This window comes from Motacilla alba, chromosome 8 (assembly GCF_015832195.1).
Source record: "Motacilla alba alba isolate MOTALB_02 chromosome 8, Motacilla_alba_V1.0_pri, whole genome shotgun sequence".
NCBI classification, from domain to species: Eukaryota; Metazoa; Chordata; class Aves; order Passeriformes; family Motacillidae; genus Motacilla; species Motacilla alba.
The window spans coordinates 17,891,395-17,908,383 of record NC_052023.1 but is presented as its reverse complement, the minus strand read 5'-3'; the positions used below and the strand labels follow the sequence as shown (position 1 = coordinate 17,908,383).

General features: G+C 38.8%; 1 protein-coding gene across 1 annotated transcript in view; it reads left to right on the top strand.

Annotated features, from left to right (window-relative positions):
* The window catches only part of DPYD (dihydropyrimidine dehydrogenase), a 337,889-nt gene that overhangs the window by 256,980 nt on the left and 63,920 nt on the right, over positions 1–16,989 (top strand). The window contains exon 19 of the mRNA XM_038144404.1: positions 15,761–15,903. Coding sequence (XP_038000332.1) covers positions 15,761–15,903 — 143 coding nt within the window. The remainder of the gene's footprint in view (positions 1–15,760; positions 15,904–16,989) is intronic.

Here is a 16,989-nt window from a genome sequence, read left to right as displayed (position 1 = left end):
TGGTCATGGACTGGAGCATAAAGAAGATGGCTCCAGGGGGTAGTGTTCAAGTAGGTTTGTTGGTCTAAAAAGCTTTGTTGCAGTGTATATATATGACGGATTAAAACCTGTATACTTACTATGAGAGTTTAGGGAGCTTCTGTGCAGGAGGCAGAGGAAAGACCTGACAAAGTAAATAGGGACCCAATTCATGTGATTCCATGTTGATGTTCCACGCTCTGTGTTGCTGACGGTGCAGGACCCATAATCATCTTTCCTGCTGACTTGTTATTCCGTACCTGAATCAACAGCAGGGCCTGTGGTACAGGTGGCACTTAAGAGTGATCAATGAGACAAGTGCCTTCTGTGGAAATCATAAACTGTACCTGTCACTCAGAGCAGAAGCTCTAATTATAATCTCTCCCCCTCAAAAAAACCCAAAACCAAATCAAGAATCTGGTAGAATTTGTAAGAAATTCTGAGTAACAATTGTATCAGCAGAGGTTAAAACCCCTGAGTTTGACCTGGTGTATCTCAAGCACATTAATTTTTTTCAATATTACTTTGCATATTGATTTGCTCTAGTCACCAAGTGGTAAATATTGTCTGTGGATTCCATCTTTATTCTGTGGAGGGCATATTCTCTTGTGGAGAATAAACGCATCTTTGCATTTATGAAAAAAAACAGCATCACATTTACAGATGAAAATCAAAATAGGAGCTAAAAATAGTAGAAAAATGACTTCTTATTTAACATTTACTATCCTGGAGCTTCTTCCTTCTCTCTGTGAGACACCTGTGCTTGCAGAATAGGCTGACTGACTACTGTCTTCTCCCATCACTGTGGGGATCCTACCACTGCTGCCAAAGCACCCCAACCTCTCTATTGTGTGTGAGCTCCTCCCTCTGGATCAGCAGCCTCAACAGCTTCTGCATCTCTGTGATGATGCTGAGGCTCTCACCATTCCCACCACTTACAAAATGCTTGATTGATGTGTTTTAAAAATGGGTCACAGTGTCTCGAAGAGAAGGTTTCACAGTTACGTGGAGATGTGTTTGCTGGGAGTAGTCCTGTTTCAGGATATTTTGACAATCAAATACAGGAGTTTAGGGAAAAAAAAAAAGAAATTATTCTTGGAAGAAGTTTAAATGCAAGGCTTTTGTTTACACCAATCAGCATCAGAAGGATGTACTTAGCTCATTAGTGCTGATGTCCTGCTTCTATGCAGCCTTGAAAAGTTCTACCACTGGTTAGCTATGATTTATTATGAACTCACCAGGGAATACATCTTTATTCACCTAAATCCTGCTAACATTCTGTATTTTCTAGTATCCTGCTTGAATAAGGAATAAATCCTAATGCCAACTTCACACGTAAAATACAGAAGGCAAAATAGAGCAGATTTGTTTTACTGGGTAGATTCTGGATTTGTATTTCACTGAGCGTCACTTCATCCCTAGCAAATGATTACCAGAAGCATTTATAAATGTATTTCACAACCATCAGTACATTTTTTTTAACCTTTCAAAAGAATGGATCTAATATACAGTAGTCAGCTAGGGAATCTGCATTTTATGGGCCTTTTCATGCAAGCACCTCATTGTATACAATGAGCTGTATAAATGTCCTGCTCACACACAGGAGTATACTACAAAATCTTTTAGGGAACCTGCTGTTGGAATTCAGTTTTCCAACTTATGATCAATTTGCAGTTTCTGCATTGCTGGTCAATTGAAATTGTCTTTCCTATTAACATGCGCCATGGCACCATCTTCCCTAAGTTCCATTTAAATCCCAGAAGACACTCATAGTCAGGGGTTGAGTCACTGTTATTTGGGTTAAGTGAGAGCTGAGAGAGAACTGTTGGGCACAGTGTCCCACTGTTCCAGCATGAGAAATCCATTGCAGATACATAGAGAGGATGTTTTTAATGGCATGAGGTCTGTCCGTAGAATGTGTGGTCCCACCCCTGACTCAGCACTGAGGTAAGGCTGATGTTGTGAAGAACTTTGTTACAGCCCGCTCAAAATAAGGAGAAAGCTGTGTGGTTTTTGCAAGCAGGCATGCCAGTGAAGACATAGCTAACTGTGTTACAGTAGCATCTGTCCATTCACAAATGTTTCGTGACCCTATTGAGTGACCTGTTGGGTTTCCAAAAGAATGTGTGGTTACTCCAGTCCAGGTTTTGACTGGGCCAAGCTTATCTTACTCCTGGCAGATATTGCTCTACTTAAGCTGTTAAGACCATGTCAGTTGCTCACCTATTTGAGTACCCCAGAATTGGCAATGTTTTCACCAATTTTTGGATACATGCCCACTCAAGAGCTGCTTAGCTTTCACTAGTGAGTACTCATAGAAATCTTCTCATTCTAGGCACTGATAAATTTTGTGCGCTTGCAGAGAAGGTACTGCCAAACAATTCTCATAAGAATCTGTTCTATTTTTTATGTATAAAAGGAGAAGTTTCTTCAGAACTTACTCAAGGTGAGATTTGAAGAATTCAGACTTCCAAGGAGGATCTCCTGGCACCTTACTTTGTCAAGAAATATTAGGAAAAGTCTACTATGTGGTACATTCTGATTTAGTGGTATAATGGAGAGGTTGTTTCCATCTTTCTTTGTAAAAACGCTTTAGATGATCAGTTCTTGGCAGGTATCCAGAAAGGAGGTAAACCCTGCCAGATGTAGAGAAGTCTTGCTCCATGTTTTTGTGGGGAGTTTGAGTGCAGAGTTCCCTTCTGTGTGGGGCTGGCACAAAGATTTCTTTCCGGTGCATTTATTTTTCTTTTCTTTTCTTTTCAGGCTTAATATTTTACAGCTCTGAGGACATCCCCAGCTTACTGTTAGAGTCAGATAGTGTAAAAGGGTCCTAAAAAAAAAAAAAGTCACTCAGTCTCTTTTGAAAACTTGGGCTTTTCCAGGTTTGTCTCCTCTGTCCTTTGCTATTTCTTTCTGTTTCTCACAAATGAGGTAGCACAGAAGGCAGGCAGCAGTGGTGCTCTCCTCTGCCTGTGCTACCTGCATTGCCCTTCTGAGCTGTGCCACTGCCACGTGTGTCTGTCCCAGAGAGGCCAAGCTCAGAGAACACAGCAGATGGAGGAAGCAGAGGTGCTAACCAGGTACAGCTGAGGGTTATCCCCTAAGCATCAGACACTTCAGTGGACTCCTAGGTTTCCCCCTCATCCCTGTGAGGAGTCAGGCATTCTCAGAGCTGGCTTCCTTTCTCGCTCCATTGGTGCATCAGAAATTTGAGGTTAGTATATTCCTTACATATTAGTATATGTACTGCTGTCAAATGCCTAAGGCAGTGTGCACCTACATTTTGTGGTGAGATTCCAGTGGATAGGCAAGTAAATGATGCAGGGTTTACTGGTACAGCTTAGATTTCTCTTTTTGAAGATGCAGGTGTATGCTATTTTATCCCAGTCCATTTTCTAATCTGATGTTACAGGAGGAAGTGATATTTTTAAGCTTGGTATTAAAATATCTTCCAATCACTTAATGTAAGCATCTGATGTTTTTATGTATTTTTAAAGCCCTAATAACAGCATTGCAATCCCTTAATGCTGTTTCTCACATTCTTGTTACAGTAGGTATATGGCACGTATCTTCTGGTTTAAAAAGCTCAAAACAAATTTCAGCAATTTAATCTCAGTGTTAGAAAAAGGATCACAGCAGCTGCTATAGTATTTTGTATTTATGCTAGTTTTTGTAAAGATTCATTACATACTCTCTGGGACCTAAATATTGACAAGCATGCTCTGGCAAGCAAGATCAAGCTTGGTCAGTTAGCACAGCTCAAGTCTCTGCATTGACACTGTGACCCAAGTCTGGAAACTATTATCCTACACCATTTATTTTGGCTTTATAGGTGATACTGTCCACTTGAATTAGGGATTTCTGCTGTATTTTTAATACTGTAACAGTGGATTCATATTTGATTTAGGACCACAGTTCTTGCAAGGTTGGTTATACATCTGTGTTTGATGACATCTTCAGTAGTGTATTGTGTATAGAATCACAAATGACAGCATAAAACCTACATGATTTCAAACCTACAAGCCAGAAGAAAACATTGAGCATAAAATAATTTTAAAATCACATTTATCTTTTAAACTGTAAAACAAACCATGTCCTAAAACCATGGGTCTATGAAAGCTATTGATCAAAAGTGAAGTTTGGATGTGTATTCATTATGGGATGTAATTTAAGAGATTAATTTGTTGTAGGTTCTGTAGGTAAAAAGAAAAATCCACTTTTTTACTAATTGTAAGAGCACCATGTTTGTAATGCTTTTAGTTTACTTTTTGAATTTCTGAGTAAAGAACTTAAGCCAATTTGGGTTTCTAGTAAGCTTGGCATATACATTAAATTGATTACGAGATGCATTGTGCAACATATGGCATTGTACAGCCTTTGTGTGCTTCATAGTATTTTCTTAAATTACCATCATTTGTTTCGATTCCAAAAATGCACTTGTGTCGGCTTTCTAGTGCTTTGGACTTAAATGCAGCTTTCCAGTGCTGAACAGATGTGTTCGGGTTTCACATGAAACATTTGTGCTTTTGTGAGTCTTCCTCTTCGAGTTTGCCATACACAGTATTATGTCAGTGGTAGCTCATGCAAATGGGATATCTTCATTTTGGTATGTACATTGCCTAAAACAACCTTCAGAACTCTAAGAATTCTACATAATCAAGAAAAAACAGAAGCAACACAGCTTTCCCAAAGATACTGCCCCCAAAGTGAATGGTATATGTTTTCTTTCAGGTTAGAGAAAGACAGGAAGGATGGAGAAGATAATTTCTTTTTGGTGACAGCAACAGTCAACCACAGTCCTGTATATTCTTATGTGAACCCCTGTATTTCCATGCTTGAGGCAGTGGTGTGAATGGGCATAACACTTCATCCATGAAAACCCACAGAATAAGGTGCTTGCCACATGAGTATGTAGTTTACTTCGGAGAGGAGGCTGCTTGAGTTGATTTACAAAGCATACTTGTAAAAAGTAACCTTTTAAATTACAAACAGTTTTAGAGAAAAGGGTGAGAGGACATTCTGGGACAAGGGATTTGTGACCAGGAGGGCCAACTGCTGCCTCTTCTGCTCAGGTGGAATTGCTCTCTTTACACACATTTCCAGGCCTCCGTGTGTAATCTTTTTATTCTGGAAGATAAAAATATTAATTTTTTGTGTAGCATTTGGACTTCCTCTCCTAGAAGGCACTGTGCGAGTGCCAGATACTGCTTGTGTGTGTTTAACAGTAGCAGTGTGTGTTCTGATCAGTATTTTAAAATCAACAAATGCTTTGTGGGCCCCTGGCTTTCTGTTAATTGGCCTTTACTTTGATCACTGAAGACCAACAAATGCAGTTTAGGAGTTGTGTTGCTACCATTTCTCTTCAGTGGAAGCTGAGGGGATGAGTAAGTACATCAATTAAGTCCCTTACTCACCCTCTGAGCTACCCTCATTGGATAATTAAAGTGATCTGACAGAGCAATACACCAAATTCCCTTGCACCCCTTCTGTTGCTCTGAATACATCAAACAAATGAATATTTAGGCCTATTAATGCTGTTATTTTTTATTAATGCAGAAAGCAGAGTTATGATGCGGGTGTATAATTTCTTCTTGAAATCAGCACTGAGTTGTGTGGCTGGTCACAAGCAGGACTGATATAACCATGTTTTAATTAGCAGCCCTCAGTAATATATCCAGAGTTAGTAAAGGCCTCTCCAAATAGGGTTTGGACTTTCTTTATTCCACAAATAGTTTACACAGCATGGACAAGCAATTATTTTGCTTTCCATTACGCCACTGACTCTTCAGTTTTCAGTACGTTCTCAGCTAAAGAAATTGCATGAAATTTCCTATAACTGTGGAGGTTATAAAAAAGAAGAAAAAGAAAACAAAATTTTAAATTGTCATTCATGCCCATCTAAGGCCTCAACTAAATCCAAGGCATCACGTCTCTGTTAGAGGGGGGAGTCTTTTTCATTCATGGAAAACTAAGTGTTGTCCTGTAAATTTCATTTTTAAAAAAATCACAGAACATGCTGAGTTGGAAGGGACCCTCAAGGATCATCGAGGGTGATCATAGCCCTGCACAGCACCATCTCCAAGAGTCACACCATGTGCCCAAGGGTATTTTTCAAATGCTTCTTGAGCTCTGTCAGGATGGTGCTGTGACCACTGCCCTGGGGGCCTCTTTCAGTGCCCATCCATCCTCTGGGGGAAGAGTATTTTTTAATACCTACCCTAAAAAAAAAAAAATCTTAAGTGTAAGGAACTAAATATTTAGAAACTTATGTACCTGGTTATGAAAGCATAATTATAAGAAAATGTTCTTGTGTAATGAGCACTACATATCTGTCATACAGTGTTTTAATGTCTACAGAAGTTATTAGCTGAATATTTCCATTCTGTGAGCAACTGCCAGTCTTGAAACTGATTGATGTTTATGAATAAAGCACTTTTATTATGTGTTGCCAACCTCTGAGGACTAATCCTATAACCTACAGTGCCTACAAAGGAGCGATGATACCTGCTCTTTCTGGAACTAATCACATCTGAAGACAGTGAAAGGCTGAAAACACTGTGAGTTTTTTCTGGAGAGCTTTAATTGCATTGTAGACTATTCTACTACAAAATGGTTGTAGTGTTTTATCTGACAAAAGTGACATGGAGGGGGGAAAATAATTTTACAGGAAGAGACATGTTTGAATATAGGCAACTAACACTGTGAAGTGGCTTGGCTCAAGGCAGTGAATTTATTTGTGAGCTGATGAAACAGTGGTTGCAGTTTTTCATTGTCTGGCTGCAAAACAGTCTTCTGGTAGGGCATGCTGGTTACAAAGTCTTCACTGACCTTTCATTAGTTTGTTTTGTGGGTTTGTGCTCTGTCCATTCTGACCAACAGATTTGCAATTTCAGAGAAGAAAATGTACAAGAAAAAGAAAAGAGAATGCCCCTCCAAGTGTTTATCTTCTTAAAACCACACTGTCTTGCTAGGGCGTAGAAAATCTTTAATCATGCTTTTAAAGTTTTTCAAAGGAAGAAAGCTGTAAGAAGACATTACAGGCAAGTTAGTGGTAAATATTGCTCAGAGAGAACTCAAGGTTTGTGGAGGTTTTGTGCATTATTTAAATTTCTTCATCCTCATCCTGCCTCTGTCCCTTAGAGACAGATCTGTAAAGGCATAGTGCCCTGTGGCTCCAGCGGGAGCTACCAGAAAATGGGAGCTTCTTGTGCCTTCCTCCCAAAATAAAGCAGAGAAAGAAACTGATGCTAACTGATGCTAGCTGGCCTATAATGTCATGTATGAGCTCAGCTTGTAGGAGTGAGTTCAGTGTCTAAAGTCCCCAGTGACTATATTTTTGCTTTGGAAACCACCTAAAGATGAAAGATTGCTGCTCCAAAGACCCATCAGGTTCTGTATTAAAATTAATAAGGCAAGTCTTGAGCTGAAGAATCCTCGCAATAAACTGTTTTCTGCAGGTAGAGTGAGAACCCAGATGTTCTCTCTCTAATAATTTGACCACCAGATTATAGCTGGTCCTGCAACAATCACATCCCATGCAGCCCTCAGGATGAACAGCTCAAAGTTTTGCTCTTCATCACATAAATCTGTCTGCCCAGATGCTTTTGTGTCAGAGTCAGAAACAGCGAAGTGAAATTCTCAAAGGCCTGCATGCTTTGCTTCTTTTCCCAACCCTACCCTGATAGCAGTTGCCTGCTTCCCAAATAACTCAGAAGACTCTGGTATGGTGCTTCTTTCCAAATGATGACACAGCCCACCAGCTTACAGGCACATGCAGATCCCCACGAACAGTCAAGGTAGGTAGTTTCCATTTATTGCTAGGAGGAAAAAAAGTGTCAAGTAACTTCCTACTCATCCTATGGCAAGCAGAGTAGGGCTGTGTGCTTCAGCTACCTTAGGTATAGCTATCAGTTCTCCTACTCTTGGTTGTGTGAGTCTTGAGAAACGGGAAGTGTTGAAATAAATGGCTATGATACACATAGTGTTGAAATAAACATTTATTTTAACACATTGTATGTGATGAGCCATTTATTTTAACACTTTTCACTTGAAGTGTTGAAATAACAGGTTTTATCAGGGGACGTGTCATCCACTGTTTTATGTATATGTGAATATGGAAATACATCTACTGAGTGTGCATGTATATATATACTCACACGGATTACATGGATATGTAACAATAATGTGGTAGATGTGCATGTAGACACTAATGCACGGGCAAATACAGTGTTTTCTACTCAAATTGAGTCTTTCGTTTCACAAAAATTAGTGTTTGTGACATATTTTTAATATATCTATGTATCTATAAATAGACCTAAATATATTGGTACATAGAATTGTTTATTACTACATAACAGCAACTGGATGAGATAGATAAAATAGAGGGATACACAATAAAATAGATAAACCTCAAAATAGGACAATTATTCGCTTGAGTTATGTAAAGCAAGGAAAAAATACTTTATCTGAGCTTTCTAGTTATCTAGGCCTGGTTTCTTTAGTTTGCCATAGTTTCTGAAGTTCTGCATCCCTTTCTGTGATGGACTTCTTAGGCAAGTGGTTATTAAACAGGACAAGGTATGAGTCAGGTTTTGTAAATGGCCTGAAAAGTTGTTGTACTGCATTTTTCAGTAATTTTGGCTTTTTAAATGCAGTGTAGGAACCTCAATTCCCTGCTCAGCAGGCAGTCATGTCTCTTCCAGTGTGTCCTTACTTGTACTAAATTGCCTTTTTGCAGTTAGAATTATGTATGTGCTAAAGCACTGGCACAGACATGTGGGCATACACACACCTCCTGGTTCCAGGGTCGTGCTGACCGTGGTGGTTCTTATGGAGGTTAAAACCAGCTCAAACAAAGGTAGCACTGCTGAGGCTGACAGAGGCAAGGCTGCCTTTGAACAAATCTGTAAACAGCCAGAACCATTTCTACCACACCTCAGGTTAAATGTCAGTCTCTGCATTGGAATAAAAGGGCAGCAAGCCCTACCCCGTGATAAAGTGAACTACTAACATCTTTTGAGGGGATGGATTCAGCAGGAACTCATTTGTCCCTTTGAGACGGCTGCAGTGATCATGTCTGGTAACTGGGCAATATTTTCTAAATGGGCTGTTCGTTGGCTCTTAATGCTGGTCCTATTCACGTGTCCTTTTCCTTGTATTATGTCAGGAGCTTACCCTGGCTATAAGGACTATTTTATTGCCTTTTCATTGCCATTGTATTATTATTTGTTTTATTGATTAGCACTGGCACTCTCTGGGTAGCAGGCAGGGTTTGTCCTGGCCAGGGGAGGGTTGCAGTGCAGAAGGTGCCAGACCTCCTGCAGCAGCACCAGCCCCACCACACTGGAGCTGCTGACTCAGGCTCCAGGTCATGCTGGGCAGCAAGAGCAAGGCAGTCAAGGCAAAGAAGGGGCTTCCTGAGCCAGCCAAAGAACATGGAAAGCATTCTGTCAGACAATTTCAAGCTCCAAGTCAAACCAAAGTAAAAACCATCAGTGAAATTAAATCATGAACGTGGGATGGATTGCAACAGAAAATGCTTTGCTAGGTTTCATGCTGACAACCAGAAGTATCGACTTTTTGTGAATCTGTAGTTTTCAGTGAGAGAATGGCTTTGTTAGGAAATGTTTAACTACTTCTTGCAGCATTCACAAAACAATTTGCATCTGTCCTCTTGGTTTTTTCTACTGAAGTTTGATATGAGTGAAAATTCCCCCAGGTCTCCATGGATAAATAATATTTACAGATAAGAAAAATTTAATTTTTCCCTCTCTCTTTCTCTGATTCTAGCCTTTTTTTTAATTGGGAGAATTCTCTGATGAGTACTAAACATTTATTGAATGAGAACTCTGGTGATTTTATGAATTTTTAGCTGAAAGAGCATAAATAATCATTTGTATTAATTAAAAATGGTAAAATTAAATCCTGAAAAGGACACTGATTTTTCTCTGTGATTATGGAAGTTCAAGAGGTGTTTTTTTTCTATTTGAGTACAATTTTTTTAAAGGAAATATGAAGCAAAATTATTGCCTCTTTTTTTCCATTCAGAGGTTGGGTTCAATTCTGTATGTATCAGAAACAGAATCACACCTGATGTAAGCTTTGAAATTAAGAGGAAGGTTCAGTAGTTATCAGAAGAACTATTGACACACTATCAGAGTATCAAGGTAGTCATGATATGCTGACAAAAATCCTGTCAGTTGATCTCATATCAAGAGCCTGCTATAGTAGAGTTAGATAGAAGTTCTTTCAAATCTGCAGAATCATTAACTTTATTCCAAAGTCTTGTGACAAAGTCCTGACTTCTCTGTAGTCAGCAGAACCTTTGCCATTGATTTGGTCGAGTTGGTGCAGTGCCCATCACAACTTTTGAACAACATGAAACATCGAGTAGCCATTAGTTTGATGGTGTAGACTGACTGATGTAGAGAGATTCCTTAAAGGGACTATTCCCTTGAATTCTCCATTGGTACCTGAATAACTAAAATTTTCAGTTGGAAATAGCTGGAGCCTGAGCAAACAGTACAATATTGTTAATAATTTTGGCAAATGGCTATTAATGAGTAATACTGGGCTGAAGGACTGACCAGGCAAGGAAATAGATAGGGAGCAGTGAGAAGAGTCATCTCTAGATCTTCAGAAGTGCTGGGCTGTGCAACATTTAAGCTGTGGCAAGGTCCATCGTGCTCTTGCTTTCTGGGAACTTCCTGTATTTTTTAGTGCACTAAATATTGTGTGTCCCATTTGCACATCTCATAACTGTGGATAGTCTTTCTCTCTAAACACGTCTGTTCACTGGGTTGTCTTCTGCATATAAATGCATTCTCTGGTCATTTTGAAGGATGTGTCTGCTACACTGTTTCATTAAACTGCCGCGTTATCAGGTAATTGTTTAAACATAATGCCATAGCACTATCAAAAGGAAAGGTGAACTAATGGCATTTGCAAATGTCAGGGATTATCTTAACACTTTTATTATAGTTTATAAAAAGTAGGTTCAGGGCATTCCATGGCAATTATTTCCACAGAAATTGGTTATTTAAATAAATTGCTAATTATCTGGATATGACAGTATTGAAAACCCTGCTAATGAGTTATTTGATAAGTGTAGCTTGTGGTGGCCACCTACAGGTGGCAGAAAGAAAGAGCGAGCAGAGTAATTGCAGTCGGAAGGAATGCGAGGCAAATGGTTCGTGTGTAACCTGCAAGTTTCCCTGGACTGTTTGCAAATGCAGATTATGTGAAGTGCTTTGACTGCCAGTATTAGGCAGCATATATACTATGCAGAAAATGTCTTAACAAAGAATTATGTTTTCTGGGCTCTTTTCCTTATCTCCAAACTTTATTACTTACTTACTTTCCGAAGCATTGGATTGATAGCTACGCTGCCTGAACTTTTCCAGACCACTTTCCATGTATAATGCTTTTTATCCAAGTTTATTATTTGCTGTAATTGGGTTCTTTGTTCATTAGCATGATTAATTTTAACAGTCTAGGACATAATCATGTCAGTTTTCTTCCAAGAAGGTATCTACAGAGGGAGGAAAGGTGATTTAGGAGCATACATTTTTTAGAAGCACAGACTTTAGCGGTGGCTTACTAGTAAAAAATTATGTATCAGCTGCTTCTTTGTAATATTCAGGTTCAGTGGTTTAAATCTCAAATTTTTAATATAATATAATGCAAATTAAAAAAACAATTTTACTTGAAAATGCAGAGAGTGGAAAGAATTTACCCAAATTCTTTTTTATTCCATCTAGTATCCATAGAAACAAATATTTGGTTTGGGTTGATATACTATCCAAAGATATGAGAGTTTGCTTTACTTTAAAATCTGTTTCTCTTGTTCGTAGAGAGTTTGATAAAGACCACTGAGACTGTTTGAAGATTCAGTCTCAGTAGTACCAGTCTCAATTGACTCTGTTGGCTGTTTTTTAATGGACTGGGATCATCTTTACTTTAAGGCCTCATTACAGCTGCCTCATATATGCATTGAAAACTTTAAACTATCAGATTGGTCCAATATATTGCAAGTGAGAATGTAGCCCAGTATTCAAGACATCTGAGATTATTTTTCTCCCGTCGGTGGATCACTGGGATCAGAAGATCTGAATTGCTTCTGCCAGGAATTTCCAAAGCTACTGGGTTGCTTGAAACTTAACACCAGGCTTCTTGAAGAAAGTTTGGCTCTCAAGCCTCAATCCAGTGAACATTTTTGGTGTTTGACAGGATCGAGTCCTCCCAGGACTCCTAGTACTTATGAAGTCATAATAAAACATGTGTCTTCTGGCATTGGTAAAGGGTGTTTTACTTCCTAAGGAAAAACAAACAAACAAATATGCAGGTATATTATCTTTCATCAGTTTGTCATCAGCCTGCTATCCTCAGTGGACAAGAGCAGCTCTGCCTACTTGTGCTGATGAGGGAGAGACATTTGCTTGATGTATTTTCTGCTTCTCCTTTATGTTGTGTTTTCATTATTGGATTTCTTTCACTGATACTCTGAAAAGTCTTATTTTTTATAAAATAAAACAAAACAAAATGATAAAGAAAGCCAAAGCTCTTTGTTTTTAGGCAAGAAAAAGGTCAGGGACTTTCACATCTTAAAATTATTTCATTGTTTGTGTCTTTCCATAATAGCAAATATTTGTTCCATAATTAATGAGACCTGAAAGAGTAGCTTTCAACATAGAGTAGCATGTCATCTCCATGAGGTATTTTTCTGTCTCTCATTTTTATATCTCACTCGCCTGCCTGAGGTCTTGATAAATGGACTTTGTTTATTAAATCTCATTATTTTACAGCAAGGTAAATGATAGCCACATCTAGCATCTGGTAGCAGCTGTAGCACTTCTATCAGGAGAGTACCATATCAGCAGTTTGCTCAGCTACGGGTGCTTAACTAGTGGAATTACAGATCCCAACGTGTCAAAGTATGTGGTAGATGCTTATCTTTTAGTATGTGAGCTGTCTTTCAAATGTATGCTGGATTTGGATCTCAGCTTCTTAAATACCATTGGATTTATCAGAAAACGTTCTGCAAATTCCCACTACTACTTACAGATCTTTTAAAAGTTGGCATTAAATCTCCTTTATTTCAACCTTTTAAAAACTCCTTCTCCACAAATCTCTATAATGGAATTTATTTCCTTCCTATGTACTTGTATGAAAATGCAGGAAAATAGAGATTGTTAGTCAAATTGAGGGTTCATTTCCTTTTTTTTTTTTTTTTTTTTTAGATTTGCCTTCTTTTTTTAATAGCTTGGCATTACTATTGTTTCTATTGTTTGCATTTTTTAAATTTTTTTTTCTTTAATCTGGTGGGTTGTTTCACCATTTCATTAGGCAGTCGGATCTCTATCACAAGCAAATCACATTGTATTCCAGCCCAGTAGCTTTTGTTACAGAGGGGGAAGCTTCTGAACTGTTGATGAAAAAATGTAAGGGAGAACAGCTTCAGCTTATGATGTGCTTGTTCCATATGAGTAGACTAATAAAAAAAAATGCTGGGATGAATGGTGAGACCTTAGTGAACCCTCTGATTGTCATTACATCCATTTATTTACTCTCATCAGAAGCACTTCTGAAATGTTTTTAAATTCATTTGGGTGAATTATAAATGAATGGAATACTTTTGCAATCATACCAATTTATCACTAATTTACTAATCACCGAATGTAAGTAATAACTCATATTATGAATATCAAATTCATCTAGTACTAAGAAGTACCTATGTTCCATAATAAATTCTAAGTCTCATTGCTAATTCTGCTAGACTTCATTGAATCATGTGCTTGATTTCTTTGGGCTGAATGACAGCCATTCTGATTACCTATTGTGCTGAAACCTTAAATAAGCTGTCATTTGGTCCTTTTCCTGAACTGACCACTGCACAGAGACAGTCATTTAAGTGAGAAGGGGGCTAATTATATTCTGGAAATATTTTCTTGTGGAACTCTTTGCTACAAGATATCTTATGGGCCAAGGGTCTACAAGCCTTTAAAACCCATTTAAAGCACACTCTTAAGAATTATATTGGGATTAGAAGTATATAAACCTTCATGCCTCAAAGCAGATTGGGAAAAAATTCCCCTGTAGCCGCATGATTTCAGAGTTACCACTGTCTGTATTCATTCACCTTTCTAAAGAACAGCTACCTCATCACACTGCGATTCTGGAGCTGTGATAGCCTGAAAGCAATGTAGCAAGTCTGATGCTTGCTTCTAGCTTCAATTTGAAAAACTGAATATTTGAAGAATTTCCTGAACTACTGTTTTTGATGAGATTACTTTCAGTGGTTTTGGCTGTGTAGTGTATGTTTTGGCCTGTATGCCTTCCAAAAGACTGTATTTGTAAATCTGTCAGAGAAAACAGCATGGTTTCCATTTTTTTTTTTCCCTCAAGCATAGCTCTTAAGACTGGACCATGAATTATGTCATAATATTTGCTCTTTGGCTGTTTAGCAGTCATCCTCTTTTAAAGAATTGTTCTGTTCCTTTCAAACATATTACAATCAATCCAGACCAAACAATGGGAAATAGTCCCTAGTGTCCTCGGGAAAGTTCCTGCTCAACTCCAGATCCTTTCTTTGATCTGTTCGCTTGGGATCTTAGTTTCTTTAAACCAGTTTTGGTGAGATTTCACATTTTTATCTATCAGGCTCTAGTTTTCCTGAAAATATATCAATAGTGCATCTTGGGTTAGGCTGTCCCTTTCATGTGCATAAAGTTTAGTTGCTGTTACCTCGTGCAGTACTGAGGGGAAAAAACGGTCTGACAGCCACAGCCATACAGGTCCTCTGGGAGTGATGTGTCTGTCCTCTCTTACACTATTGTTGCCCAATGATGGCATCAAATTATCCTAAAGCTTCTTTAAATTAACTAAAAATTTCAATAATATGGGGGTTATCTAGAGAAATCCCAACTAGCCTAAAAAATAACTGGAAGTGTCATCTATCTATGCAATCCATCATTTAATGAGCAGCATCTGTAGGCATATTTTTAATACTTGCATACCATCAGTAGAATGTAGTCAAAACAGATGCATTGCAAACACAGTGTATTAAGAGTTTAATCACAATCCTCTAAATATAGCAGGGGGTTGTCTGACTCAACCTCTATGTACCATTTGAAATATGAGCTCCAGTTTTGGAGATATTGCCATAAATGAATATACTTTATTCTTTTGAGAATGTGACTATCATATTAATTGTTAGAGGGGGCTTACTTAAAGGATTTTCTGAATCTGCAGACATCCAGAAGGGGAAACAAATAAAATATTAAATGACAAGTGCAGTGAAATGGCACTTTTAAACAATTTTTAGTTGAAGATAAATAAATGAGATGTTTGCTCTTAGTTGGACAGCATTTACGTTCAAAAAATCAACCTGATTCTTTATGGAAAAACATAGGTCTCTTTATCTACAGTGTACTGTATGTTAAAGTATTGCTTTCTGTCTCAGACATTGTTAGTCTTTGTTTGAGCAGCAGCTAAAATGTTCAAGCTAGCTTTGCATTGTTAATGCAAATGTTTCTGCCATTTTCTGTATTCCAGCCACATGCATAAATTGCTGTACAAGTGTCGATACCACTTCCAACCCACTTGGTGTCAGTTTATAAATGAATAGAACCTCTGCACCTCAGAATTAGGTATTAGCTCCTGATGTTGCTGTAGCATGAGGGATGGGCAAGGTCCATCAGGGCCGGTTGGGATGTTGCTAACCCCGCGTCCTGGTTTCCTGCAGGAAATGCCATCCGGCCCATCGCCCTCCGCGCAGTGTCCGCCATCGCCCGTGCTCTCCCAGGATTTCCCATCTTGGCAACTGGAGGCATCGATTCTGCTGAGACTGGGCTTCAGTTTCTGCACAGTGGGGCTTCTGTCTTACAGGTACCGCTTCTCTCTTTAACATGTTAACATTCAAGTAACTGTGATTAAGATCGTAATGTGTCTGCCTTTCAAACATTCAGATAGCACAGAGTTTCTACCATTGAAAAGAATTTTCATGTTTTTCACTTCATGCTGCCTGCTAAGAAACATTCATTTCATGTGGAGGTGGAGGAGAAGTTGCCAGAAGAGAACTTTGGGTCTTCCAATACCAATCTGGGAAAAGGCTAACCATGAGTTTGTTAGTACTTATTATCTCTGGCTTAAATAATTTAAAATTTAAACATCTCTCTCCCTTGTCACACAAACAGGGTTGACACAGAGTTTAGATCAACCAACCTGTTCTTCCTGTATTCTCAGTTTTTCTTTTCTGCAAAGAGCCTTCTCAAGGTGAGAGGGCTTCCAAAGAGTACTATGATGGTCTCTCAGGGAACCACTTCAAAGTAACTTTTGTTTATGAGGCATCTGTGTCCCTTAGGGATGTTCATTGGAACAGGAGGTGTAGCGCTGCTCCCACTGCTGAGGTGCTGGTGTTGCAGTGGACTGAGGTGTCAGCTGCATTCAGCAGTCAGGCTGTTTGCATTGCCTCAGGGTTGGTTTGAGCTGCTGGCCACACTGGCCAGGACTGGTTAGTCCCTGTCATGGAAGGAAGCCTTGGTGGCCTTGTATTACAAGCACCAGGAAACTGGCTGAAAATCAGCCCCTTACCTCTGCCAGGCATGTCAGGGCACCATTACAGCATATATGTTAGACTGGCTGAGGAGCAGGTGGTCTTTATGTTGCATTGTTCCATTGTATATTGTTACATTCTGGTAGATGTTCATGCCCTTTATCTGTGGGTCCCACCATAGACAGCAGCAGCTGTGGATCCTGTGAATATCGGCTTTGTGTCACTCCATGGGATGACTAGAGTGGTTTCATTCCCACAATTCACTTTGACATTGAAATTAGATTCAGTGTGACCATCCTTTTTACACAGCTACAGTGACTGCTGCGATTAGTCATTTGTTTGCTGTTTCACAAAAAAAAAAAAAAAAAAAAGCCAGCTCAATATTTTGGTTTGGTTGGTTTTTTTTTTAATGCACATCA